This window comes from Scophthalmus maximus, chromosome 16 (genome assembly GCF_022379125.1).
Source record: "Scophthalmus maximus strain ysfricsl-2021 chromosome 16, ASM2237912v1, whole genome shotgun sequence".
In the NCBI taxonomy this organism is placed as follows: Eukaryota; Metazoa; Chordata; class Actinopteri; order Pleuronectiformes; family Scophthalmidae; genus Scophthalmus; species Scophthalmus maximus.
In genome coordinates, this window is record NC_061530.1 from 13,366,469 (window position 1) to 13,391,718 (window position 25,250).

The window sequence follows — 25,250 nt, forward strand, 5'->3', positions numbered from 1 at the left end:
TTTGTTTTTGATTTGTCGAAAGTGCCGCTGCGTTTGTGAAGTTGTGTTTACCAGATTCACGGGTCGCATCGGCGGAAGTAACCCGGTGCTCTGAGCGAGTGTGTCCCAGGATGAGCATGTCTAGCAGGAAATTAGCGCGTAATTCCGTGTTTTTAAATCATTAGAAACTATTGTAGCTGTGTCGTGTATCCCCACGACACACGAGGAATATACCTGTGTTAAATCAACTCTGACGTTTTGTCATTGTCGTCAACCGCGCGGAATGTTATCGAACATCAACTCTTGTGTAATAACAGGGATTTTGAGGTGGTCGCCGGGCAACGTCGGGGCAACTCGTGCTCCCCTTTCCTCCAGATGTCACAAAAAGACGACTCTGAAAATGACATCTGGGAGTATAAGCCTCTGGAGAAGAAGAAGAAGAGGAGACAGAAATCACCTGCTGCGGTCACAGCTGTCACTAAGAGAAGATGTGCTCCCAGGAAACCCTCTAAGAGGGACAGCGCTGCCTCTGTCGACACCCTCGAAAGGACTGAAGAAGTCAAAACCGGCGTAGAGACACACTCTCCGACCTCAGACTTACCTCCTGCTTGTGATGACACAGTCCAAACAGGGGGCAGACCGTCCTCTGGACACTTCTGTCCCATGTGTCAGATGCCCTTCTCCGTCCTGGTGGTACAGACTCAGAGGTGGCACGTTGCTGAATGTCTCGACACCTGCAGAGACACATGCAAAGGTACAGACACCCACACTTCCTCATACATACTTCCATCTAAAACGTTGTTCAATTTGATTTGTCTAGTGGCAAATCACGAAATACGTGATCTGCCTCGACAGGTTGGTTGGGTGGGAGAGAGAGAGAGAGATTTGATTGATTTTTAAAACATAAAACCAAAAAATAACTGAAAAAACAGAATAAATCAGGTCATAAAAACAGAGTGAAAGATGATCTTTCCCCCTTTTCACTGAACACACAGCCGTGGTGAAACACCACTGGTTTAACTCACGTGCTTCCTAATTTCCAACCCCCTCAGTTTGTAACACAGGCTTTTCTGGCTGTTCAATGTTTTTGGTCCAAATCCCGTTTCAGGAAAACTTAGACAACATAAGTGTCGTTTGCTTTAGAAAGTTCCCCCACAAGAGCCAAAAGAGATGATGTACACTTTGCAGAGTAGTGCTTTCCATAACTGTTATACTGACTTGTGAAGTCAAGTGAGTGCTTGTTTAAAAAACAGTGGGTGTAAAGGTTGAAATTTGTATTTATGTCGAGTGTTTATTGCTTTTCTACCTCTCCAGGGATTGCAGATGATATGACACTACTGTGTTTGAACTAGCTCCCTGACATATACATTTAATAAAGTAAACTAAAAGAAAAGCACCTCAACGTTTCTGGACGTCTGTTTTGTCAAACTGCCTGTTTTGATTTTTAATGTAACTAACTAATGTAACACTTATCCTGCTCTAATCAACCCTATTTTTTGAATGTTTTATCTGTTCATGCAGAGTGTCCAGATGGTCTGCAGTGCTCTTCCACCATCCCGAACCATTACAAGAATTTTAACCACACACTTCTGGCCCACAGTCGAGCAAGCGGTGACCCGGCCTTCCCCGGTCTGTCCCCGCAGGCGTCGACCAGCGGGGAGACGAGCATCAGTCGTCTCCCTGGTTTAACAAATAGTGAGGTGGAGGACCCTGCATTAGAGACTTCACGGGATAGCGCCGTCAGTCTTTCTGCCTTATCCCCTCGCAATCAGAACACCGGAACACCTCCGTCTCAACGTTCAAATGGACTTCTGTTACTGCGCTCACCTGGCCCAGAGGATTTAAAGAAAAAGAAAGGTTGGTCATCTTCTGCCAAAGCCCACAAGTCTATCAGTGCTTCCCAAGAAAGTAAAACAGAGCTATCATCCACTCCGGTAAAGGAAGACAGTGGAGGACAAGCTTGTGAAGGTTTCCCAAAATATGAGCCTCCTCCCGAAAACGACGACGCCATATCCTACTCGCCTCTCTCCGAGTTCCCCTCAGAGACTGAAGTCAATAACAGAGAGTGTAGAAAAGTCCTTTTTAAGAGCGATGCGTATGAAAATGGAGATGAAGTCTCCATGACACTCTTTAATGACAGCTTTTCAAGTGAAGATGAGCTCCTAACTCAATTCATGGATGATTTTGAAACCAATGGTGTGTCAGTAGAAGAGCCATCAACGTCAAACATCCAGCTGGAGTCCGTTACCTCATTAGCATCCACTAATCAGCCGGCTGCAGCGACAGTTGCTGAAAACGGAGCAGATGAGGAAGAAGCTCGTGGTAAAGCTGCCAGTGCCATCACTATCTTTCAGTCTCCACAGAGTGTTGTTTTAGAGCGCCTGAGAGAAACTCTCCTTAGCTCAGATAACCTGCATGACAACAGTTTGAATGACAGTATTCAGTCGCAGCAGCCTCACGCAAATTCTCAAGCCTCCACTGTCCAAATATCTGAAACCATGCCACCGCAGAAGGGCCAGAGCAAAGGCGGTCAGGCTTCCTCTCTCAAGCAGACGGACATTGGAGTGTTCTTTGGCCTCAAACCCCTCAAGGAGAAGGAGGCAGAGAGTGGACCAAATCAGCTCGGCGGCGCCCCCTCCATCCCGGCACTTGGCAAGAACTCGGGACAGAGGAGAGAAAGGAGAGACAGGCAGAGGAAAAGTAAAGCCGACACAACCACGGATGCCTCACAGGGGACGGCGGCTGCAGATGGCGCTGACGTAGCGAGTGCTCGGGGAGAAGCGAGGAGAGGTTGGACCAGAGGATGGGGAAGAAGCAGGAACAGAGTGAACGCTGATGGAGAGGTAGAACGACCACGCTGTCCTTTCTACAAGAAGATTCCAGGTCAGTGGTTACAGAATGAATCTAAAGGGTAAGTGTGAGTTTGTGTGTGTGTGGGAGAGTGTATAATCTAAAGTGGCTGTCCAATTTTCTTCAGGCACAAAGTTTGTCATAGACGCCTTTAATTATGGGGAGATCGAGGGCATCACCGCCTACTTCCTGACACATTTCCACTCGGACCACTACGGAGGATTGACCAAGAAAGACACTTTTCCAATCTACTGTAACAGAGTAAGTCATGACTTGTAAAATCTGAATTTCTTCAAATATTATGCATTAGTTGGCCACTTGCTTACCAGTATTTTGACGTAGCAGTTGATTGTTTTACTATTTAACCAATTTTATGAATTGATCTGGACAACACTTTGTCCTTTACAGTGTTTCTTTTTTTTTTTTTTAATGAAACCCTTATTGAAGAAAGGTTTAGTTCTATGCAGTAAATGTATAGTAGTCTCCCTTCAAAGGTCTTGAATCTTGTGAAAGAAATTCACTACTTTGAAGGTGCTACAAACCTTTTTGTTGTTTCCTATTCATTTGCACCTCATCATCAAAAAGCTCCCCGTCTGCTCTTTGCCACAGAATTTGTAGAGTAAAGGCTCAATCCATTTATCTCCCTGCACTGCACTGACTGAGAGTAATGACAATTTCACTTGCAACTGGCAGCTATGAATACCAATTTGCCAGTGGCTCTCTGACCATTTATTGGAAATTGGGGTCGGGGTTGTGCAGAAAAAAATTTAATATGAAGGAAATTTAACTTCGTCTGGATCTTTCAATTTAACCCGAATTGAGGTATTCAGCAGTTATATTTAGCTGTGATGCTTTTGAGGGGGTTGGTTCCTTTTTTTTGTCATATTGTACATGTATTTATAAAGTCAGCATAATCCTACATAGCATTTGTGTTTTTCTAACTAATGGCTTCTGCTAAAACGAGTCAGTGAACCACAGAGTTGCGAGTTGACCAACTGCTGCCTCTTCTGGTCAGATTACAGGGAACCTGGTGAAAAGCAAACTGAAGGTGGCAGAGCAGTATGTCCACATCCTCCCCATGAACACGCAGCTGACTGTGGACGGAGTCGAGGTCATCCTGCTGGACGCCAACCAGTGAGTCATCCAGCTGAAAATCAACATGGCATCTACTTGGTAGTGGCCCGCAGAGTTTGTGCGGGGGGGGACTTTGTGTTGAGAAAGGTAGACGAGCCAAGGTGACACAGAGAAGGGAATTATAGCCAGGCCATTAAAAATGTGGAAGAAAGATGATGATGTAAGCGCCGATATGAGCATAGAATCTATGAATCTTAATCTATTAAGATAATCTTCCTTAAATATTTCCTAAATAAAGATTTATTTTCGTTCCCTCCAGATCATCTGTTAATCTCACTTGCTGTTCCTTTGTCTCCAGCTTCACCTTCGAACCTGTGTCTGTTCTGTCAGTTGTCCAGGATCTGCCATGCTGTTGTTCTTCCTGCCCGACGGACAGACGGTCCTGCACACTGGAGACTTCAGAGCCGATCCCTCGATGGAAACCTACCCTGAGCTACTCGACTGCAGGGTGCAGACGCTTTACCTGGACACCACGTAAGTTCCTTCTCATACACAGTGAATATACACAGAGTTGTGGTCTGTATTGTACACTGCTCTCAGCCTTTCTGGGTTGTTGGATTTAATATAATTAGTCAGTCGACTTGGAGCAATTTGAGCTAATACACAAACATAGAGCAACAATCACTTCCTGAGGATAATCCCCCCCAGTCCCCAGCCCTTTAATCTACTAAAGCAAGGCACTCTGTAAAAGTGAAAAGATTTTCAGTGTAAACTCTCTCTTCCCTGTAGCTACTGCAGCCCTGAGTACACCTTCCCCAGACAGCAGGAGGTCATCAACTTCGCAGCCAACAGAGCCTTTGAACTGGTGACGCTCAACCCACGAACACTTGTGGTGTGCGGATCCTACTCTGTAGGGAAAGAGAAGGTCTTTCTGGGTGAGTGTTGGGGAGTTTATGCAAATATAATGCTTGATATCTGTCACAAGTCTGCCGCTCGAGGGGAAAGCCTGCAGGGTCGGCATGATGTATGTCGACCGAATATTACGTTCTGTAGAACAATGTGTTTCGTCTAGACTGAAGATCGTTTAAAGGAAGATACTCTTTGTCTCGGCTGATTTTTATCTCTTTAACCCGAACATTAAGGGGTTCAAAGTTATTGTTGGGAATGCAGGTATCTCCAAATAGCAAGAGAGAATTCTACTCACCTTAACCACCACATGTGAGTTGTTTGATTTTTAGTTTTTCACGCACTGTAGAGAAGCAATATTTTGTCAATGCACAGTGAAGGTGAAATATTAAGAAAGTGCTCATAGCATTATTACACCAATTTAAAAAAAAAAGTAACACTAACCTTTTGCACCTTGTGTATATTTTGTATTTAGAATTTAGGCACTTTTAGGCTTAAACGCAAAAGTCAAAATATTGGTCATTATTTAGGATCAGCAGAGTTGGCTGTTCTCTTCACATTTAAATCAGGGGAATCCAGTTGCCTTAATTTTGCCATTTAAAAAAATCAGACTGCACATAAACAAAATGATTTAGTGATAATTTAAATTCAAATTCATCCCACATTTCCCCTTGGGTTCACATTTCACATGAGATTATACTGAATATCTGTTCTGAAAAGGGTTGGGGATCGGAGTTGCTACATTTTGCACATAATTGGAACATCAGTCTGATAAATAGGCAGATTGATAAGTGAAATTTATTTGATGGATAATTGTATTACTGAAAATGAGATGGTTATTTATTCTGGGAATGGTGATATGATGGGGTAAGGCTTTATCACAACCTGATGGACACAAATGAAATGTTTCTGAAACTAATCATAGGTGGATTTGTCCCTGCATCCTTGTTTCACCACCTGACCCATTTTTCTCCCATTGAAAGCTCACAAGATGTGTGTTTTAATTGAAAATGGGAGCAGTTTGGAGAATTTGTGGATTAGTGTGTGTTTCTGAGAAAAGAGCAGCCGGCTATGTTGTCCTCATTCAGAGGTGAACAGTCCTCTGGTGACACACATGCAGAATGGCCTGATCCACTTTAGGTGGGGTGAAGTCCTCAAAAATGAATGTTTTTCCTCACAGAGTGAACGGCATGAACTCATTCTGTAATCAACTTTGGTTTAAATAGCTCCGCGTGAAATTGGTACTGGGGGGAAAAATAACTATCTGTTCAAAAATACAGTATATTCATTGTTTTAACCATTTTCTTTTAATTAATGCATTTGTAGCCTGTGCAGTTTGTTTCAGCGAAAGTAAAACAAATATATACTGTATTTCTATGTAATCTGGGCCAGAGGTTCTGCAGAGCAGGTTACATTTTGTTTGTAGGAAAATGTACAAATCATCTGTGTTCATTTGCAGCCCTAGCAGAGGTCCTGGGGTCTAAAGTTTGCCTCTCTAGAGACAAATACAACACCATGTGCTGTCTGGAGTCGGAAGAAATCAGACAACGTATAACCACCGACTGGAAGGCCGCCCAGGTCCACGTGCTACCCATGATGCAGCTCTCCTTCGACGTACGTAGGCAGCAGGCCGTGTTATTTTCTGATCTGAGGAGCACAGTCATCACACTAGGCCCTTGGGAGTAAAAAAAATAAAGAAATGGGTTCTATTTAATGGGCATGTTCAGGAAACAAACAACAATCAGTTAGATTAAAACATCTACCAAATATATCCTATCCCTCAGGCAGTTTCTTTGTTTATTCATAGCTTATGATGCACTCCCAATAATAAACACTGAAGAGTCAGATGAGTTTAACTATTTCATTTAGAAATAGAGTAGGCTATTATAGTTTTAAATAATTTCTGGCCTGCAGTCCTTTTGTGTAAACATGTCATGTGTTTAACCCAAAGGGCTGGTTCCCGAATTATTCCCGGACAGTTTAATATGATGTGCAAACGCGTCTTTTATTCTGCTTGGTTTTTTTGGGGGGGGTTTTTCACATGCAAGGATCAGGGACGGGAGTCAAAACAATTAGGAAATGCTAATTATGACTCAAGCACATCATCTCTCTAAAGCGGACTTGTAGAACCACAGATAAGTCCGGGACTTGGTATAATTAATGCACCGCTAGGCACAGAAAGGCTGACGTAGGGGGGAAAACGATGCAGCTTGAAAAAATTGATAGTCACAACTGTATAAACCACATTGGGAGTGTGCATTTGGTAGCAACAAATTTGAACTTAAAAATTGAATTTCCCCCGAATGATCGTGTCAACCTCTCTCTGTCTCCAGAAACTGCAGCATCACCTGGCGCGGTTTTCTCAACAGTACGATCAGCTGGTTGCCTTTAAACCCACGGGCTGGACCTTCAGCCAACAGGTGGAGTCGGTGGGAGACATCCAGCCGCAGACCAGCGGCAACATCTCCATTTATGGTACGCATTAATTTTCCTTTACGTCTTCTGCAAAGTGGGAGATAGTGTTGCTGTTAATGCCCCTCTCTCTTTTTCTACTGACCAAAAGCAGAACCTTACAGTAAACAATCTTTCTCATCTTCCCACGTTCTGCTAAGACTTAATCATAACGGCAGCGTTTTTTTTGCTGCCAGAAACAACATGCCACTGCAGATTTAGCCTGTTTTCCTTCCTGTCCCGTTTCATGTCCTGAATAGCTCCATCAACAGCCTCAGCCAGCTGGCCCATATAACCCACAAGCACCAGCTAGAGGCTTGTGCGTTGCACACTTGCGTATAATTTCTTCCTCCTCAGCAGTTTGTGTGTCACTCAGGCGGAAGCCAATTTACGCAGTCACTCCCTCTTCTCACTCCGCTGCCCTGTGTTTATCTCCTCCTGCTTGCCCTTCCCAGCCATATGCTACTACTGCTCCTAATATTGTTCTCTGCATGTGGGAGGACTGAACGTATACTTGAGGGAGCTTAGTTTGATGCGAGATCTATTAAAAGCAGTGGTGGAGGGATGATGGAGGACAGACGATAGGTGGCAGCAGCTCAACTGTTTTTCTCATCCCTCACCATCAAAACCGAGATGGTGACATTATGATAGATAATGTTTCGGCATCTGAAATCTGCCTGTGGGCCACTCTGTTGAGCATCTGGCTCCTCCCCTGAGACTTTGCCCTGTTCCTCGTCTGACTGGCTTCCTCATACTCTGTAGACATCTGGATCAGTGACAAGGCTCTTACCACAAATCCAATATCTGCTGCGTTTACTGAGATTGGCATTTCATAATTGAGAAAGAAGGAATAAAAATATTAAGAGCAGATGAGCTGTCTGAAAAGTCCCTCAGCTCAGTTAAAAACCACTAATTCCCTGAGGGATATGTCTCCTTAATTAATTACATTTTTTTTATTTACAGGAATCCCGTACAGTGAACACAGCAGCTTCCTGGAGTTGAAGCGTTTTGTCCAGTGGATCCAACCTCTCAAGATCATTCCTACGGTCAACAATGGCAGCTGGTCGAGCAGGAAGGCAATGGAGAAGTGCTTCCGTGAATGGCTCACAGAAACAAAAGCCAAACTGTAGCTTAATTACCAGTAATCTGTGTTTTTTTATTCTGCTGCTTATTGGTAATGAGAGCAAACAAATTAATTTTCATTCATTCAAATGCCCACGGGGAACAAATGCATTTTAACACTTGAGTGCTGCTAGCATTTCCACACTGATAAAAAAAGGTATAAAGGTTTTACTTTAATCCATACTTTTATCATGAACCACAATTGCACCCACAAGTATTCTTCACGGGAACTGAATTAAAGGGGCAGTAAGTGATTCGAAAGCAATACACGTTTTGTAAAATTCTGCGAATGTTTTGTCACGGTCCGCCAGCTGACGGTTATGTGTTTGTGCCAGACAAAAATCCGGCAGTCCTGGCTCTGTAAAATTAAAATTTACAAAATGGTGCCGGCCGCACCTCACACGTTTTGGCCTAGTGGTTAGCGCGTCGGTCTCGCAAACCCTAGGCTGCGGGTTCGCGGCCTACAACAAAGAGAGGGAGCAGCACTCTCCGAAATCGCTTACTGCCCCTTTAACTGGATGTGTGGATTATATTATATATAATACCACTTTGTCGCCAACATTTTAAGTTTTGCTATGAAACGTTACATTTCTTGTTTCCTAATGTATGCAATAATGTAATGTAAATTTTATGATGAAAAAAATAAATGTTTCAATCATTCTTTTAACATTTTACCCTCTTGTTTTGGCAGCATTAATCTATGCATGCATATTACTTAAAACAAATCATTGTACATGCGATTCAAGATGAGCATATCACTTTCTTTTCTGGATTTAAAATGTTCACTTTTTTCTGATATTCAAATCATTCCTTCCTACTGATGGATTATATCAGCAACGTTTGATAATGTGTTGAGCAAGAGGCCACTCTGTTGTCTCGGCTTTGAAGCGGCTGCAGTCTGGTCTCGTCAGTAATTCATCTCTGAGACGACAGAGATGTGGTACAAAATCTCTGCGTGATTTCTCCTTTTCATATACGACAACTTGAACTATTCATATCTGCCTGACCTGCGTGTTCAATCGTACAGTCCAGAGTGAGGAATCTGAAAGGCTTTGTTGTTGAACTGATAATACGGTATTCTCAAAGGTTGAAGGCATGAAATGACCACAATCGCGATACAAATTACAGATGACTTAGTTTTGCAGTGTTGTTCTAATAACAGAATTAAACTTAATTTTATTGGTTTTTTTTTAAGATATATAGTTTCAATTGAATTATAAAATTGTGCTGCATAAACTTACAAAGCTTGTGCTCTCTTACAAGCGGTATGAGGAAAAATCTTGAGGTAAAAATACCTCCCTTTTGTTTCCTCCCAAACACAACTTTAAAAAAATAATTTTCAGCATCAAACATAATTTCCATATATTAATATTTTTATTATTTTTTTTTAATTGGTTTTTAGTGTCAAATATTTCCACATCATTTATCATTGATACATGAATAGTGCAAAAGTATGAAAAAAGTACACACATACCGACACAATACAGTAAAGAAATAAAATTAAAGTTGAAAGAACTGTAAAACAGTTAGGGAGTAGTCTGTTTCCTTGTAAACTGACTAATGATCTTTGAAAACAAAATCAGGCCTTTGGGGCATTGCAAAGTGAATCCACTTTTTAAAGTATGAGTTAAATTTCTCTGATTTATGATTGACAAATGCTGTTATCGTTTCCATCTTGTAAATGTCCATTGTGATGTCCATCCATCCATTTAGAGTTGGGCTCTCCTGCGATAACCACTTCCTGGTTAAAGCCTTTTTAGCTGCAACCAACAGAATGTTCAACAAGTATTTGTCCTTTTTCAATCAGGTCTTGGGTAAATTCCCAAAATACATAGTCTTGATTTCTAAAGGCATAACATCTTTGAAAATGTCTTGTAGGGCATCGTGTATCCCCTTCCAGTAGTCTTTGATAACCGGGCATACAATGTATTTAAGATACCATACTGTACAGTATATATATCATATATTCAAACATTTGCCACAAGTTTTGAAATAGATCAAAGGTTTACACATTGATTCCAAAAAACTAAAAAGGGGGGGGGGGAATGATGGACAGTAGTAGGAAGTGATCGTTTTCATTGATTTATGAAAATAAGATCAGACCTAAAGGACATCAAGACGTTTACCCCAGTGTGAAGCAAATTTTTTCAATGTATGATTGACAAATGCTTTTACTGTCTCCATTTTCTAAAAGTCCAGTGTATTTTCCATCCATGCATTTGACTTGCAATCCCTGGACTCTCCTGGGATAACCACTTCTTGTTAGAAGTCTTCTCATACCAGCCACCTGCACTATGTTCGTTAAATATCAATGTCTTTTTTAAATATTCTTAAGATACTAATGTGTCTACATGTGGTCTTGCTTTCTGAGATCATTTCATATTTAAAAACCTTGTGTAGCACACTGATAGAAAAGATGGCTACTAAGTACAACTGCGGGTTCTTGTATTCACTCCACATACTGTATCATTCTACATATAATGTGAGTCAGGGTGAAAATACTGTCTGTTATCTAAAGTGGTACAAACCCAACTGTAGGTAGGAGGAGCCTCAAAGAGTCATTCTAACACACCCGGACGCAATAGTAGAAGTAGCTGTCTCATCTCTACTGGTCAGTTTCCTGCAAGTTACTGCAGACACAGTTCGGGGAATGCAGCGGCGAGCACCCGGGCAGACGCAGGATGGTGAGTTTCACCTGGAAAGAGAAAAAGAATTCGGGCCTCTCAGATCGCACACTGCATGGATACACAAAAAACAAGCGGCCTAACGAATTCTGATGCGTTGCTGGCGATGAATGTACCTCGTTCTTGAGCGACTTGCTGATGTACATGTTGAACTCCTTCACGCTGTCAATGTGCAAGTCGTTAATCGCCAGGATGTGGTCTCCCATGTGGAACAGGCACACTGTCTGCGGCTGGCCTGTCCACCCACACACACTGTGACACACACACACACACACACACAGAAAACAACTGCTATGTCTTATGTCTTACGACTTGTCCACACAGGAGTGTCTCTTGAGCCGCTTTGTTCACTCGTCCGTCTCACAAACAATCCTAACAGAACAGACAGGCCTTCATTTAATAAATCCAGTTGTCTGCGCAGGCCTCACAACAGCTCATGTTTCACACTCGCCACACCTAGGTAGCCATGGCTGGTATTTTAGTGCAAGTACATTTTTCCTTGGTTTGACCAACACTTAACAATGTGCCTGAAAACATCATGTGTATCTACTGATGGAGGACTGATGCTGCTGCTCTGCCGCCGTGCTGCCTACACAGTCTGTGTACATGTAGACACTATAGCTGTTTTCAGTCATGAACTCCGCAAAATGTCCAGAAAGAACAGGACAGAATTGGGCCCCGGACAGTTTGCTGTTCACATATGGAGACAAAAAACATTGCGGAAAATGTCCCAAACAACATTTGCGGACATTTGTGTTCATCTCTGTAAAAGTTGAGGAAAACGTCGGGACTGCAAATGCATGTTTCAAACAACATCTGCTTTTGGTGGTTTCACTAATATGGATAAAAACGTTTTACAGTACAACAACTTACCTCGGTTTCCCATCCACTTCTGTTAGCGTCAGGTGTTTTTTCAAATCTGCCTGCTTGACCTCAATATCTCTTTCCTCTGGGATGATGTGGTCCAGACTTGGGGTAAGAAATGGCAGAGAACACACTCCACAGTGTATAGATTTAGACATGACACAAAGAAATGCTAAATCTAAATCTTCACCCTCGACTGGGCACGCAATGTGGACGTGTTTTTAGAGGCTCCCGCAGATTTCAATCAAATTCGATTAGGCTTGAAAATGTTCAGTGTTGGCTAATTTGTGTTCTTCAATAAAAATATCTCAATAAAAATGAATGAATAAATGAATAAATCTTAACCCTCAATTCTTCCATCAAATAAAAAAGGAATTCAAGATGTGCCAAGATCCTCCTACATTGTTAAGAAAAGTTATTATTTGCAGCCACATATCAATTTTTAGTAAGTACTAGAAAAAAAAAGAATTGGCATGAGCAGTTGCGGTTCTGCATTGATAACACCCCGGACGAGACCCCCTCCGAGCTGAGTTGATGAAAACTCCAGAAACGACTCCGACCAGTCATGCAACATTCCAGCGATGGTCACAGCATGACATCATGATCCTTCTATTTAACTCAGTCAATGTGGCGATGTCTTTTTTTTTTTTTTTTTAATTTGTTCTCTGTTACCATGATAAAGCTGCTTTTGCAACTGTCGAACGAGATCACTCGCTACGGGGTCTCACCTCTCAGTAGAGCTTTGTTGTTCCAGTGTGTGCACGTTTCGACTCTCCAGCATCTCCATGGGAGAGGTGGCCCCGTTGTCACTGGAGCTGCTGCTGAAGTCCGAAGGATGCGTCTCTTCTCTGTAAAAAAGCCAGTGACAGCGTGAGGCATTTTTTTTTTTTATCAGGTGCACATCTCAGTTGCATTCATCTATTAGTCACTGAAGTGTTCTTGGCTGACGGCCAACAAAAGACCTTGAGAAAGCTCGGAGAGATAGCGAGAATAAACCACAAACAGGCTATCAGCTTACAAGAGCCAAGGACCTGCTGAAGCTGCCAAATGACACGAGGGAAGAACTAGATTCTGGCACTGTGTTAGAAGCTTTGGATGGGTGGAGGAAGAAGAACTAATGTTTGATCGAAAGTACAAGAGCATTGCGTATGCCAAAAAAAACACTAAGTTTCTCTCCAAACAAAAGGGGGGGGGGGGCAGCTAGATGTCTTCTTCTATTTTTAAAATTATTGTTCAAGGACCAAAACATCAAAAGTCCCTAATCACTGTGCAGGCACAAGAGGAACTCTAATTAAGATGCACTTTAGGAACAAGTCTTTCGACTCGTATAAAAAAGAGAAGATGGTCGTCAGGGTGGAACACAAAATGAGCACATGATATATTCCTGCCGATTTAACAAAGCAAACAGCATCAGAGTTTTTTTTTTTACACAGGAGATGAGGCCATAAAAAAACCCTGGAAGAGGCAAAGTGGATGTGTTCACCTGTTGTGCTGGTGATTAAAACAACAGTCTTAGCGCGAAGGTCAGAGTTGATTGGTTAAAACCTGCCCTGTAGGAAACGAGTGGAATGTGCAACTCTTCCTTGACAAACTCCACTATACTTAAAAAAAATATGGTGAGTGTCTTTCAGGCTTAAATGTTATGACTGTAAGTTCAGCATTGAAGATGAGTATATGATACAAAGGCAATAGTTGGTTTCAAAGTGTGTGCTTCTGAATTTAGCTTTTAACGTTCAGACAATATCAGGTCGGGAGGGAAGAAACATTTAGAAGAAGAAATTGATTCCTCTTCTAAATTATAAACTCACTCACCAGCAACAGCTCCACTGACTTGAGGCCAAAGTGTCTATTGTTTTAGCAAAAGCCACACATGATTTGACTTCAAATGCTTAATACAATACTTTGCATTGGTGTGAAAACATACATAAGCATCATAAATTAGTGACAGTCCAGTAGACTGTGACTGCAGCGAACCATGAAGCTTAATTAGCGACCTAACAATAATAAAATGACCTGGAATGGCACGTTAACTTAGGCAACCTCTGCTAAGGCCAAACCATCCCACCCACGCCTGTCCGGCTCACGCAACAGAAACACAAAGGTGAAGAGGAAGTAGTCTGATAATTTGAACGGAATTGTAAAATCTCATAGACCTCACTATAAATATGAGAGCCATACATTATTTATTGACACTAATGAAAACGTCTTAATGTTAAGGACTGTGACAAAAGAAATTATAATTCCTGGATCCGCTCCTTTGACCAGACACACGAAGGGGTTCTTTGTTGGCCCGAGTCCAGTCCCTCCACCAGGTTTGTTACAGATCGGTTCCGGGCTTTTTGTCTAATACTGCTGACAAACAAACCAACAAACACCAGTGGAAACGTCCGTGGCCGCGAATACCTGGATACACTGACTGTGAACATCAATATGTTTCTTTTACAGTGTTTATGAGTTTATGAGTTGTTGGGTCGATCGTTTTTTTTATCTTTTTGTCTCGTGGTGTTTAACTTCTTATCTTGTCATTTTTATTCCTTCTTGCTCCACTGAGAGGAGTGCACTTACATTTCTTTGTGCATTCTGTCCTATCCTATTCGCTTCTCTTATATTCTGTTCCTTTTCTACAAGGTCTTAAAATCGAGCACGCACATGAATCATTAAACAGGGGCAGTGCCATCATGTTCATAGATCACCTCTTTCATAAGGTGATAGTCAAGCATGTAAGTTGCGCAACAGGCTCTGGTGTGCCTTTCTCACATTTATCCTGTACTGTCAACAGCAGGATAATTGTGAGAAAGGCACTCGGTTATGCGCTGCAAAACTAATACCAGCGCTTCTGTCAGTCCAGGTGTCTGAGCCAACGAGACTGTGGTTACCTCCGATGACTGAGCTATTTTGGTATCTAGGGCGCTGACGACACATGTTGCACAATGAGCATAGGGCGCCGACTCAAGAAATCAAAGTGAAAAGTAACAAATACACACATGGCCCATGGGGGGGGGGGGGGGGGGGGGGAGAGAATGAAAAATGAAAAAAAGAAAACAGCCCAGCGAATAGTCTGTGGTGTACCTGTCTTCGTCATTTGTCTCCTCATTGAACGGAGGCAGTGGCGTAATCTGGGTCTTCAGTTTGTCAAAGGCCTGAGTGACAGACCTCATCAGACTGCCGGTCACCCACTCAACTTCAATGTCCCTAGAGACATTTGGCACAATGAACGGCTCTCAATTTAAACAATAATCAGCAATTATTATCATTATTCAAATAAGATTATTTTTTCCTGCAATTTAGGAATGTGTGAATCTAACTTACGCTGCTGCCTCAGCTACTTCACCAGGTACAACTTCCCGCATCGTTTCATATCTACAGAATGATATTCAAATTAACAGTAATACAAACAAAAATATGAACAATATTAAATACTGTAGTAATCAAGGTCACAATTCCAGCATGTGTCACTTGAGGTAATGTGACTCTAGGTGTTTTGGTCCGACATAAGAAAACAGCAATGAACACTCACAGTGACTCCACCGTGTTGCCGCTGGTTGAATCATTTTCGCAGGCCTGATGCACAAGAAATAAAAAATGCATTCAAATCATCATCAGTAACAGTACACATTAGTTACAGTATCAGCATTTTTTAGAAGCTAAGTAAAATTATATTTATCACTATATTTAATTCAGCACTACTGGTACAACATGCATGGCCAAGTTCAAGTTGTATAATGACTGTTCATTCATTCATTGAGGATTTGATGCTTAACCATTATAAATTATGATAAACTGAATGAATTTGTAGTTTGGACAGATGGCTCGAACAAAACATGACATTTTAAGACCCCACTGTGAGAAAACGTAACAGGCGTTTTCTTCCTTCAATTAATTGATCAATCAAGAAAATAGATTCAATGACAATGAAAATAATGAAATATTGCAGTCGTACTTGAGTCTCTGTAGAGTAGGATCTCGGGTAGTCATAGTTTGGATTCACAGGTTCAGATGCAGGTCTTTTTGAAAAATCTTCACCCTCCTGTCCAATCAGAAAGCAGCATGCTTTATTTCACCAAAAGTAAAATAACCTCAAACTGTCCCAACTGAACTGCATACTCATTACAATTAGTGTGTATATTTTTTCTTTCACCTTGGATTTGTTGGCATTTTTATCCAAAGAGTTTGACAGCGGCTCAGACTTGGACCGTATTTTGAGCACTGGCTGAAAAGAAAACCGACCAAAGGTGAAAGCGCCCACCATGTACAATATAGACAAGGACATTTTCCTGAAATTTTCCGAAGGAGCTGTATGTGAAAATGCCAATGTAAGTCAAACGTTGCTCTTTACATTTTCCAGAACTTGTCTGGTCAGCCCACTGGTAACATTTCTGGAAAATGTCCAAGTGAGCCCAATGCAGCAGCAGAATCTCTGCAAAATTCACAGCCAGCGAGCGTGTTGATGACAGAATGTTTCTGGAAATGTTCCTGTTGGTGTGAACTCATCTGACTTGGATAATCTTCTGCTGCCTTCGTCAAATATGAAATAGCAAATATGTGGGCGGAGGTTCATTTCATTTTTATTAATAAATCTGTCAACAAGCTGCTATAAATGTACTCATTTTTTTAAAACACTTAAACACTCAACAATCTTAAACACTGCACTGAATAGGTACGGATTGAAAACATAGAGAGCGTAGAAAGAAAATCAGAGCCTGATGTGAACTGCCAACATGTTGTCAACAGGAGAGAATGAAAGAAGATACACCAAATGATTATTGACATGACTGCTAATCAAACAACAAAAAAGTGCACTGCAAGAGTGGCTTGGTCCCCATTAGCTGTTATGAAATAAAGAAGAAATAAAATAAAAATGTACCTCTGAGCTCATACATTTATGCGGCCGGTTTTTCAGGGCGTCAAACAGGTCAGAGAACCAGCCGTCCACTTGCTCACTAGGAGAAAGCATATTCAAAATCCAATTTTCCATTCAAATTATGGTTATCATATTCGATTTCAAATTGAATTCTGAGGTCAAATATAAAGTGGGAATTGTGACAGTTAGCAACAAGGTGGAAGGCAAAAAGCCATTATCGGCTGATAGACTGTTACTCTACAGGAAGGCACACCCACATGATTTAACTTTGATTGTAAGAAATCCTGAAATAGTAGACAGTGTAAGGGGCAGGGGGAAGTGTTTTAGTGTGACGCACTGTGAGAGTGTTCAGAGGAGGATTTGCCATCCCGGCCGGGTTAGTGCAATCCATGTTTTTGGGACCATTTTCCTGCACATTGACACATGGTGTTTTAAAATGGCAGCAATCATTCAAAATCCAAAATCTGGTTAGAGCAAAAATAGTTAGAGATGGAATTGCAGATAAAAGGTAAATTATCTGCGTGACACAACGCCGACAACTACTCACACAATTCTATTTCTTTAGTGAATTGCCCGTTTGGGGTGATAGTGAAACACAGTCCGGTGTTACGTGTGGTATGTCAGGTGTTTTTACAGTACAGTGTCATAAAATGCATGGAAGTTGGTAAACGGAGCTATAAATTCTGTCTCGCCGCTTTATATCACCAGATGACCGACCTGTTCTCCCCGACGAGGAAGTAGTCCCGGTTGACAGCCTTGATGCAGAGCACACAGGAGGGGGAGCAACTGAATTTCCCCGGGACCCATCCCCACCTCTGGTGTTGTTGAGGGTTCACATACAAAAGTGAGATACTGAGAGAGGGACAGAAAAGGGTACATATGCTGAGAACAACATTTAGCCATTAAAACGGATAAACAAAAAGCGAGAGAGAGAAACAACATGCATACAGGCTTGTGGGTAATCACACTGACTTTTGAAACATACCTTTTTCTATAATATATTTTTAATGTTTATTTTTAATAGGTTAGAGAAAATACTTCTTTTTGATGACATACTTTGACAAATCTATCCCTCCGAGTGGGCTGTCCCTTTCCTCTGCACTCCTGAAGTACTTCAGTTGATGTTCGTTCTGGCTGATTTCGAACAGCACGAAAAACCTCCTCTTCCACGATTTCTGCAGGAGAAGCAGAGTGAATTATTTATTAAAATGTCATTTTACAACAATAAAAGCAGCCACACATTGCTTTAATTTTGTGCAAAGAGTCACCTCTGCCTTCATTCGTCTTGTTGGAGGAGACTTGTACAGATATCCTGATCTGATCTCCGTCACATCTCTCACTGGTTTGTAGAACTTTGCGTTTTTTCCTGAGGGCAAAAGAAAAGGCCTATTGTTCTGTGACAATTGACTTAGATCTTGTCTTTGTTTACAGCGAGCTGTCTAAACACTATTTTTCCTGTAGTGGAAAATGAAAAGTCATTCATAGAGGGAGGATTAACAAGCAATTGAAACAACGAAAAAACCTTTGTTCAAAAGTAAGTTAAAGAAATGGCTATGTGATGACAAAACTCTATACTATTAACGAGTATGTTGGCAGGCATTACTTTGGTACCACAGCACATTCCAGGTGTCAAATGAGTCTTGCTTGACCTGAAGAGATTAACTGTAAAAACAGGTTTCCTGATAACGCCCCCCCCCCCCCCCCCCCCCACCACCAAAAAAAAACCTAAATCATGAAACCATGAACCAGATTTCCAGGTGTGATACACTACCTGTGTTCTTCTGGGCCTTAGACATTGTGACAGCAAACCTGAGCAAAAAAAACAGCACAGCGATCCGTCAGTCTCTGTCACTTCAAACCAGCATCAAAATATCCAAACCTACAACATTGGGATTAAGAGAGACACAGTCAAGACCGAGACAGAAAAAAAGAATCCTCTTAAAGACCGCTTACTTACCTGTTCATATTTTTGTAATGATCAAAAAGCAAGTGCTGGGTAACAACACTGCAGGATCAAAGAGGCCATATCCTTCACTTTAAGTAGAGCAATTTCACTTAAAAGTCACATTAAGCTGAAGTGCAACTTCACATCTTAGATGTTGATTCATTTTTTTAATGGTCTAACATTCCGGACTGCCAATGGAAAACAGATGTCACTAAGAAAATGGTTCCCGTTCTTGAACGTATTACTTGTCCTGAAGAATCTGTTGTACAAAGGAAAAAATAGTAAACCAAAGTAACACTGCCAACAGTCCTCCCAAGCGAGGCTGTGTGGCATTAATCATGCACACCTTCAGCTATCTGTGTGAGAACGACTAGAACACTTGGCAGGATCGATGAGACAAGTCAGAGACAATCGGACTCGAGTACTTACAGCACTGGACTGCACTGAGTCAATACTAAGTACATTATTGCACATACAATATGTCATATGAAGAATATTGATTCTTCTCTTTATGCCAAGTTATTTTCAAGCTTTACCCAACTAAGGATGTTCTCAAGACAGAACCAAACGTGTGTTTTGGCGTGTAGATGCACACTTAACACTGTGTCACATCACAAGAGTAACTACATACAAAATCAAAACATATTACAATATGTATACACACACACACACACACACACACATATGTAAATATATATAAATATATATATGTAAACATACTACCATGTGCTTACCTGTGGGGCACCTGTTCAGAGACGCTGCTCAGCTCACAATAAGGGCTGCTGCATGAGGAAGCTGGATATCGCCCTGTTCCTGCCAAACAACAGCAATAATGGGAACTGGAGTTTCTGGTTTCTACTTTTGTTTTGATCTTTGGAGTTTGGAGTGCTTAAAAAACAGTGAACTGTTTTAAGCTCAGAAATGGTAAACAGGTTGGATTACAGCAAAGTGTAGCCAGTGTGTTTAAAATAAGGTTGATTTTTAGAAGCGGAAGTATAAAAAGCTAAAACCTACTGCTTTAGAAGCTGTAGTATTACTATATGCAGGCCAATTAAAGGCAAAGACATATTTCTGTTTCTGGCAGATATTGAATTCTGCACTGATTCAGAGTTGACTTATCAGCAGAGTCACAGTCGTATGTGTCCCATAATCTCTTGCCCCATAAGACCTGAGGCGAAAGGGGAAATCATTTCTGGTTGTCGCTGCTCAGTGTCAGGTTGGTACTGTATATATAGAACTCTTCTCGATTGGTCGAAATCAAAACAACTCTTGCCTCGCGTGTGACAGCTTGCCTGTGTCCTGCTCCTTTAGCTGTCCGCTGTTTTCCTTTCTCTCGTTTTTAGTTTCATGTCGCTCCCACCCAATAAAACAAGGTACATGCTTGCAAGTGCACCAGGACAGTGGAGGCAGTGGGTGGCATATATTGACCTTGTCAACCCCCCCCCCCCGTGACTAAGCCCTCACGTCTGTGACAGGCCTATAAATCCCTCATGGTCACATAGTCACTGTTGGAAGGAGTTTAATCTGCAGCACACTGTAGAGAAAATGAACAGCAAGGTAGGAGGGAAGGTCAAATACGAAACAAGTACTTTTTTTTTTAAAGAAATGTCAATGACACTTGACCCACCACCATTACCCTTTGTTTTGTTTTTTTTACTTCTTCTGACCTCCACTTTTTGAACCCTTTCTTTTGATTTTCGCGCCTGTTTGGGTTCGGCACCTGCAGCGACAGAGAGAAGCCATCACCTACAGGATGAAGAAGCTGGCAGCGAAGCGGGAGGAGATAACGGTGAGTGTGTTCTATACAACATGTCATAGTGTTTGACCCGAGCAATATCACCCGAGGTGAGGGACCACACGGCGGGAGTTTGTCTGTAGGGTCTGAATTATTTGGGGTATTAAATCAACAAACACAGGAATCTTGCCTGTGAACCCTATGTGGGTTCAGTGATTTATATTTTTTAATGTTTATATTTCGTTCGGCTGACATGAGGGGAACACAAAGTGGTGTCCTTGTACTGCTGAACTACATTCAACTCAAGGTTAAAAGAGCGAAGTGCTATCTCGCAACTGCTTATTTTTCTTTCCACATTTTCTGGTCTTCCTACAGTAGTAGCACTATCGTCAACAAAGCATTTTTTTCTTGTAATGCTGCCTTGTCTTTGTTCATTGCACTCTGTGGATTCTGTGCCACCCGAAAGCTCATTTCAAAGATACTGTAATTGTTGCTCACGTCCTCTGAAGTGCTGGAATTATTTGCCAATTAATCAATATGGTCTTTTGGCAGAAAATGAATCTGCAAATATTTCAATAATCAATTAATCATTGAATTTATTTCTCTCGATATTGTAAGTTTGGTTTCCTCGTCGCAGCATCTCGGTTGTAATGATCTGCTTTTTTTCTATTTCTTTTTTTATATGAAATTGAATCATATTAAATTGATTATTTGGACTTTGGACTCAAAACAAGCCAAAAAATAATTTGTGACATTTTCAACTACTGGCTGACATTCTATTGAGCAAACAGTTAATATACTACTTGAGACGATAATGCTCTCATAGTCTATTGTAATATGTACTTCAAATATCTGTATTGTTGCAGTATTACAGTTTAATGAAAAAAAAAAATCATTAATCAGCCAATTTAACAAACTATTGTGGAAGTATTTCTCTCACCGTGTAGAGAAAGACCAATGCAGTGAGGGAGAAAATCCAGAAGAAGTACGAGGACATGAAGCGGGTTTTGGACGAAGATCTTCACATCACGCTGACCCAGCTGGACACCGAGCGCGAGGCCGTGGAGCGGTTGGTGGAGGAGAGGATCGAGGTCTGCCGCCACCTGAGCCAGGACCTGAACCTAGAACTGGACAACCTCAGTGCACACGTGAAAAACGACGCACAAGAAGTTGACATTCAGGTGCAAACAAAAGGTCAACTGTTATGGTTACTTATGGGGCATAAAATAGTTTACTGTCTGAAGCTCTTTTGTTTCCTTTTCTATGACTTCTACAGGACGCTGAAACAGACAAAAGGTACAGTATGGCATAAAAGAGCTTTGCACAAAAACCTTATGTGTCAATCAAATAAGCTTACTCACTGTGACAGATCTGGCTCGTAAACCAGGAAGCTTTAATAGATAAGAGTGAATCAAAATAAAGCAGTTGCGAAACACCATTCTTCAGACAGACAAAATGGGAAAAACCCACAGGAAGAATTTCGAGCGGCGCAATTTACCGTATATCTTTCTCACATACTGAAAATAAACAAGACATTTTGATGAACAACACTTCCTCTTCAGTTTGAAGGACACAACTTAGTTATAGTTCATACATACTTTTTAGATTACACATCATCATGATCATACAACAAAAAATTCCATGACTCATGTACATATATTTTAAAAGAATTAGTCAGGCTGATTGTAAGTGTTTGTTTACTTTTTTACAGTCAGTATTTGTTTATATTAGTGCTCTTTAATTGGGGCCTTGGTCAAGTTGGTCATTACTGGATCAGAGAGTAACAAGAAGGGAAGATCCCCTCGACGTTCGAAGCTCTTATTTTGTCTGCATTTAGAATTTCCGAGACTCTGAAGTCGACTGACCCTGACCTGATTCGGACGGACGAGTTCAGGAATGAACAGCTGCTGAGTCTCACCATCAACCTGCTGCTGTTCATCAGATCCCAGGTCCCTGTCACCAAGAAACTGTTTCAGAGCTGTGAGTTCACCCACACACACACACACACACACACAGGTGGATTGACACATGAAGGAGTCTCGCTCCCAGCTTGTCAAACTCTAACCCCTGTGGCGAGAACGTGACACATCAGCCGCATGTATAATATACCGCATGTATAATATACATCATCTAATTTTCTCTGATGTCTCTCACAGATGCTGCAGATGTCGTCCTCGACGCAGACACCGCCCACCCCAAGCTGATCATCTCTCCCAAAGGCGACTCGGCCACCTACACAGACACCTGGCGGGATGTCCCAGAGACTCCCTCCCGCTTCGACAACACCCTGAATGTCATCAGCCAGCGAGGCTTCAGCGAGGGCCGCCGCTACTGGGAGGTGGAGGTGAGCGGGAAGACCTACTGGGAGCTGGGGCTCACCTACCCGAGCATCCCACGCAGGGGCCGCGTGGAGGACTGCTGGCTGGGCCGAGGCAAAGAGTCGTGGTGCGTGGAATACTTTAGCGGAGACTACACGGCGTGGCACGGCGGCGTCCAGCACGAGCTGCCGCTGCTGGCAGGGAAACAGTTCGGTCGTATCGGGGTGTACTGCAGCTTCCCCGGGGGTTTGGTGTGCTTCCTGGGAGCTGACGCCATGACCCCAATCCACTGCTTCTGTGCCGGGACGTTCACCGACGACTTACACCCAGCCCTGTGTACTGGTCACGACAACGAAGGAACAAACTGGAAATCACTTAAAATCTGTGATGCTTCCCGATCAGCTCCTGTTCTGTGAAGTGCAGCAGGAATGCCCCAGGGGCAGGAAGGATGGGGCAGAGGTGGTGAGGAATGTGTTGCACTCTGGGACATGCGCATCAGTTGCCTGACCAGACATTCTTAGCTTTGTGTGAGTCAGCTAGGTTCTCATGCCTATTTTTCACAGGTCTATCTCAATTATCGATTAGAATCAGAGGAAATGTTGTTCATTTCCAGTCATTCATTGTTCTCTTCATGGTGGAAATTAACGTCAGAGCTGTCCTTCGTACCTTGTTATTCTACATATGAATCTTATTCTCAACAAGATTTCTCATTCTCATGAAAATACCAAAAGCAAAAATGCATTAGCTTCACCTTTCAAAACTTTTGAACTTCTTCTCCAAGCCCAGTGTGATTCCTACTTAATCATATAAAATGAGTCACGAATACAGCACAAGTTTATAATAAATTTCCTAAAACAGTTGGGCAACATGGATTTTACCATTTTATTCAAACAGGACTATTTTTTTTGCTCTGGATTAACACACAGGTGCTCTAGTATCCAGTATTTACAACAGAAAGTTGCTCCAAATTAACTTATGTGCCCATATTACTCATACTGTAATTGTATTATTTTATTAACTGTGTAAGTACTATATAAATATGTTATTATTGCTGTTTTAATCATTTTTTGAAAACAATAGAGGTCTAGGGTCACAGGAAAGAAAATCTGAAATTCTTTTTGTTTGACAGAATCTTTGTTGGCTTTTGTCCTATTATAGGATTTGAACGTGTAAACAGAAAGCTGTCTACTATTAAAAGTATGAATTGTTGACAATGGAACCCAACTGTGGGAGTAATTTACTAGTAGTAATTTAACTTGGTTAAGTCAATGAAGAAAAACATATTCATTACCATGTTAACAGATGAAAAAAACATATGACACAACTCGTTACACAATAAATTCTTTAATACAACAAAATGTTTACATAAGCATTCCTCTGTTTTTTGAAGTCATTTAAACAATGTATTGCCCCAAATAAAATAATAATAAAAATATAGGGCCAGATTATAATTTCAATGTAATTCATTCATTCATTTTTCCAAATATTTTTCAAATATATTCCTGAGTACAACAGCATTTAACACCGGAAAGCATTTTAATATTTTTTTTTACCCCTACAAATGTTTTTTTCCCCTCTTTCAATTCCATTCCAAAACAAGTGGAGCAAACACTCCTTTTCCGCACAGGTTGGGCAACACGTCACTGATCAGAGATCCATGTGTCGAGAGGACTCAAGAGTTGTGGCTGTATTGGACAAGAAGTAGGGAGCGCCAGTACGGATCACACTGCTGGCCCCCTAAGAGTATCATGCAATTGTTATCAAAAGAATTTAAAAAATGACTGATAAAAAAATTACAAAGCGAGAAAAGGAGAGTGTGTGACAATAAATGAAAGCTACTGCGGAACTTCTCCTCCCTGGATTATTTCTGACACATGCAGTCGTGTGAACAGTGTAGAGACGTTGTAGCAACAGTGAGAGTGTGTATTGTGGACATGTGGGTTGTGTTTGTTCAGACTTGTCACCACCAGTAATAGCTGCCTCTGTAAATGACAGACTTTGGCACAATGAGTGTATATGCAAAGACAAATTTTGTGTAAATTGTAATGACCAGCAGTAAATGTCTTTTATAAATAAAATATTAAAATGTATATAATAATTAAATAATTCAATTATAATAATTCATATTGTTTCAAAAAACTTGGCAAAGTGCACTAAGTGCTTTAAGATAATACATTAAAGCAATGTTTTTAATGGATTGTGTTTCTTAAGTCATTCTAAAGCAAAGCTCAAACTTTAAAAATAAAAATAGTAAGACATTACTTGGTACCAGTTACTACAGTGTAGAGTAGGTTATGACAATGTACAACACTAATATACAGTGAAATGTTGTGGCATTTGTGCTTCGGGCACCAGTCCAGCTTTACACAATATTTATCAGTGTTGGATATTTTTTAAATCCCGTAAAAACCCTGCAGCGTGTATCCTATTACTTTGTAAAACTATTTGAGAGCAATGTCTA

General features: G+C 41.4%; 3 protein-coding genes across 8 annotated transcripts; 2 read left to right on the forward strand and 1 right to left on the reverse strand.

The window, feature by feature from the left end:
* The first annotated feature begins 75 nt into the window (after window positions 1-75).
* On the forward strand, window positions 76-9,056 carry dclre1a (DNA cross-link repair 1A (PSO2 homolog, S. cerevisiae)). 2 transcript variants are annotated; one of them, XM_035613442.2, is made up of 9 exons: window positions 76-733; window positions 1,501-2,862; window positions 2,957-3,090; window positions 3,845-3,963; window positions 4,294-4,437; window positions 4,693-4,838; window positions 6,269-6,423; window positions 7,143-7,284; window positions 8,224-9,056. In XM_035613442.2, exons 1-9 carry the CDS (start codon window positions 355-357, stop codon window positions 8,388-8,390), a joined length of 2,748 nt encoding a protein of 915 aa, XP_035469335.2. In that variant the 5' UTR covers window positions 76-354; the 3' UTR covers window positions 8,391-9,056. The 2 variants fall into 2 exon arrangements, 1 of the variants encoding a protein (XP_035469335.2); XR_004785738.2 differs by lacking the exons at window positions 7,143-7,284; window positions 8,224-9,056 and having other exon boundaries at window positions 4,262-4,437; window positions 6,269-6,406.
* Window positions 9,057-9,737: 681 nt separating this feature from the next.
* Window positions 9,738-21,544, reverse strand: LOC118287170 (pleckstrin homology domain-containing family S member 1). Of its 4 annotated transcripts, none has more exons than XM_035612072.2 (16): window positions 21,412-21,544; window positions 19,471-19,549; window positions 18,563-18,600; window positions 18,060-18,157; window positions 17,848-17,966; window positions 17,509-17,643; window positions 16,795-16,870; window positions 16,069-16,140; window positions 15,871-15,957; window positions 15,448-15,491; window positions 15,240-15,290; window positions 15,000-15,122; window positions 12,659-12,778; window positions 11,940-12,035; window positions 11,183-11,318; window positions 9,738-11,077 (listed from the first exon to the last, which is right to left on the reverse strand). In XM_035612072.2, the coding sequence occupies exons 3-16, from the start codon at window positions 18,585-18,587 to the stop codon at window positions 10,988-10,990; spliced, it is 1,272 nt and encodes a 423-aa protein (XP_035467965.1). In that variant the 5' UTR covers window positions 18,588-18,600; window positions 19,471-19,549; window positions 21,412-21,544; the 3' UTR covers window positions 9,738-10,987. The 4 variants fall into 4 exon arrangements, with proteins under 4 accessions (XP_035467965.1, XP_035467966.1, XP_035467964.1 ...); XM_035612073.2 differs by having other exon boundaries at window positions 19,471-19,543; window positions 21,412-21,539; XM_035612071.2 differs by having other exon boundaries at window positions 18,563-18,670; window positions 21,412-21,522.
* Window positions 20,133-25,031, forward strand: si:ch211-28p3.4 (zinc-binding protein A33). Of its 2 annotated transcripts, XM_035612076.2 has the most exons (6): window positions 20,133-20,293; window positions 20,463-20,525; window positions 21,419-21,652; window positions 21,748-21,767; window positions 22,309-22,451; window positions 22,628-25,031. In XM_035612076.2, the coding sequence occupies exons 1-6, from the start codon at window positions 20,282-20,284 to the stop codon at window positions 23,203-23,205; spliced, it is 1,050 nt and encodes a 349-aa protein (XP_035467969.1). In that variant the 5' UTR covers window positions 20,133-20,281; the 3' UTR covers window positions 23,206-25,031. The 2 variants fall into 2 exon arrangements, with proteins under 2 accessions (XP_035467969.1, XP_035467971.1); XM_035612078.2 differs by lacking the exon at window positions 20,133-20,293 and having other exon boundaries at window positions 21,400-21,652.
* Window positions 25,032-25,250: the final 219 nt, after the last annotated feature.

What these genes read in the sequence shown, in the direction of transcription:
- dclre1a (XM_035613442.2), top strand. Translation starts at nt 355, where the DNA reads ATGTCACAAAAAGACGACTCTGAAAATGACATCTGGGAGTATAAGCCT. An exon ending in TTTCTACAAGAAGATTCCAG is followed by an intron (nt 2,863 to 2,956) that starts GTCAGTGGTTAC and finishes AATTTTCTTCAG; the next exon opens with GCACAAAGTTTGTCATAGAC. An exon ending in GAAAGAGAAGGTCTTTCTGG is followed by an intron (nt 4,839 to 6,268) that starts GTGAGTGTTGGG and finishes GTTCATTTGCAG; the next exon opens with CCCTAGCAGAGGTCCTGGGG.
- LOC118287170 (XM_035612072.2), bottom strand. Translation starts at nt 18,587, where the DNA reads ATGTCTAAGGCCCAGAAGAACACAG. An exon ending in GGCAACACGGTGGAGTCACT is followed by an intron (nt 15,291 to 15,447) that starts GTGAGTGTTCAT and finishes ATCATTCTGTAG; the next exon opens with ATATGAAACGATGCGGGAAG. An exon ending in GAGACAAATGACGAAGACAG is followed by an intron (nt 12,779 to 14,999) that starts GTACACCACAGA and finishes GCTTTTTTACAG; the next exon opens with AGAAGAGACGCATCCTTCGG.
- si:ch211-28p3.4 (XM_035612076.2), top strand. An exon ending in CGAAGCGGGAGGAGATAACG is followed by an intron (nt 20,526 to 21,418) that starts GTGAGTGTGTTC and finishes CTCACCGTGTAG; the next exon opens with AGAAAGACCAATGCAGTGAG. An exon ending in CACAAGAAGTTGACATTCAG is followed by an intron (nt 21,653 to 21,747) that starts GTGCAAACAAAA and finishes TGACTTCTACAG; the next exon opens with GACGCTGAAACAGACAAAAG.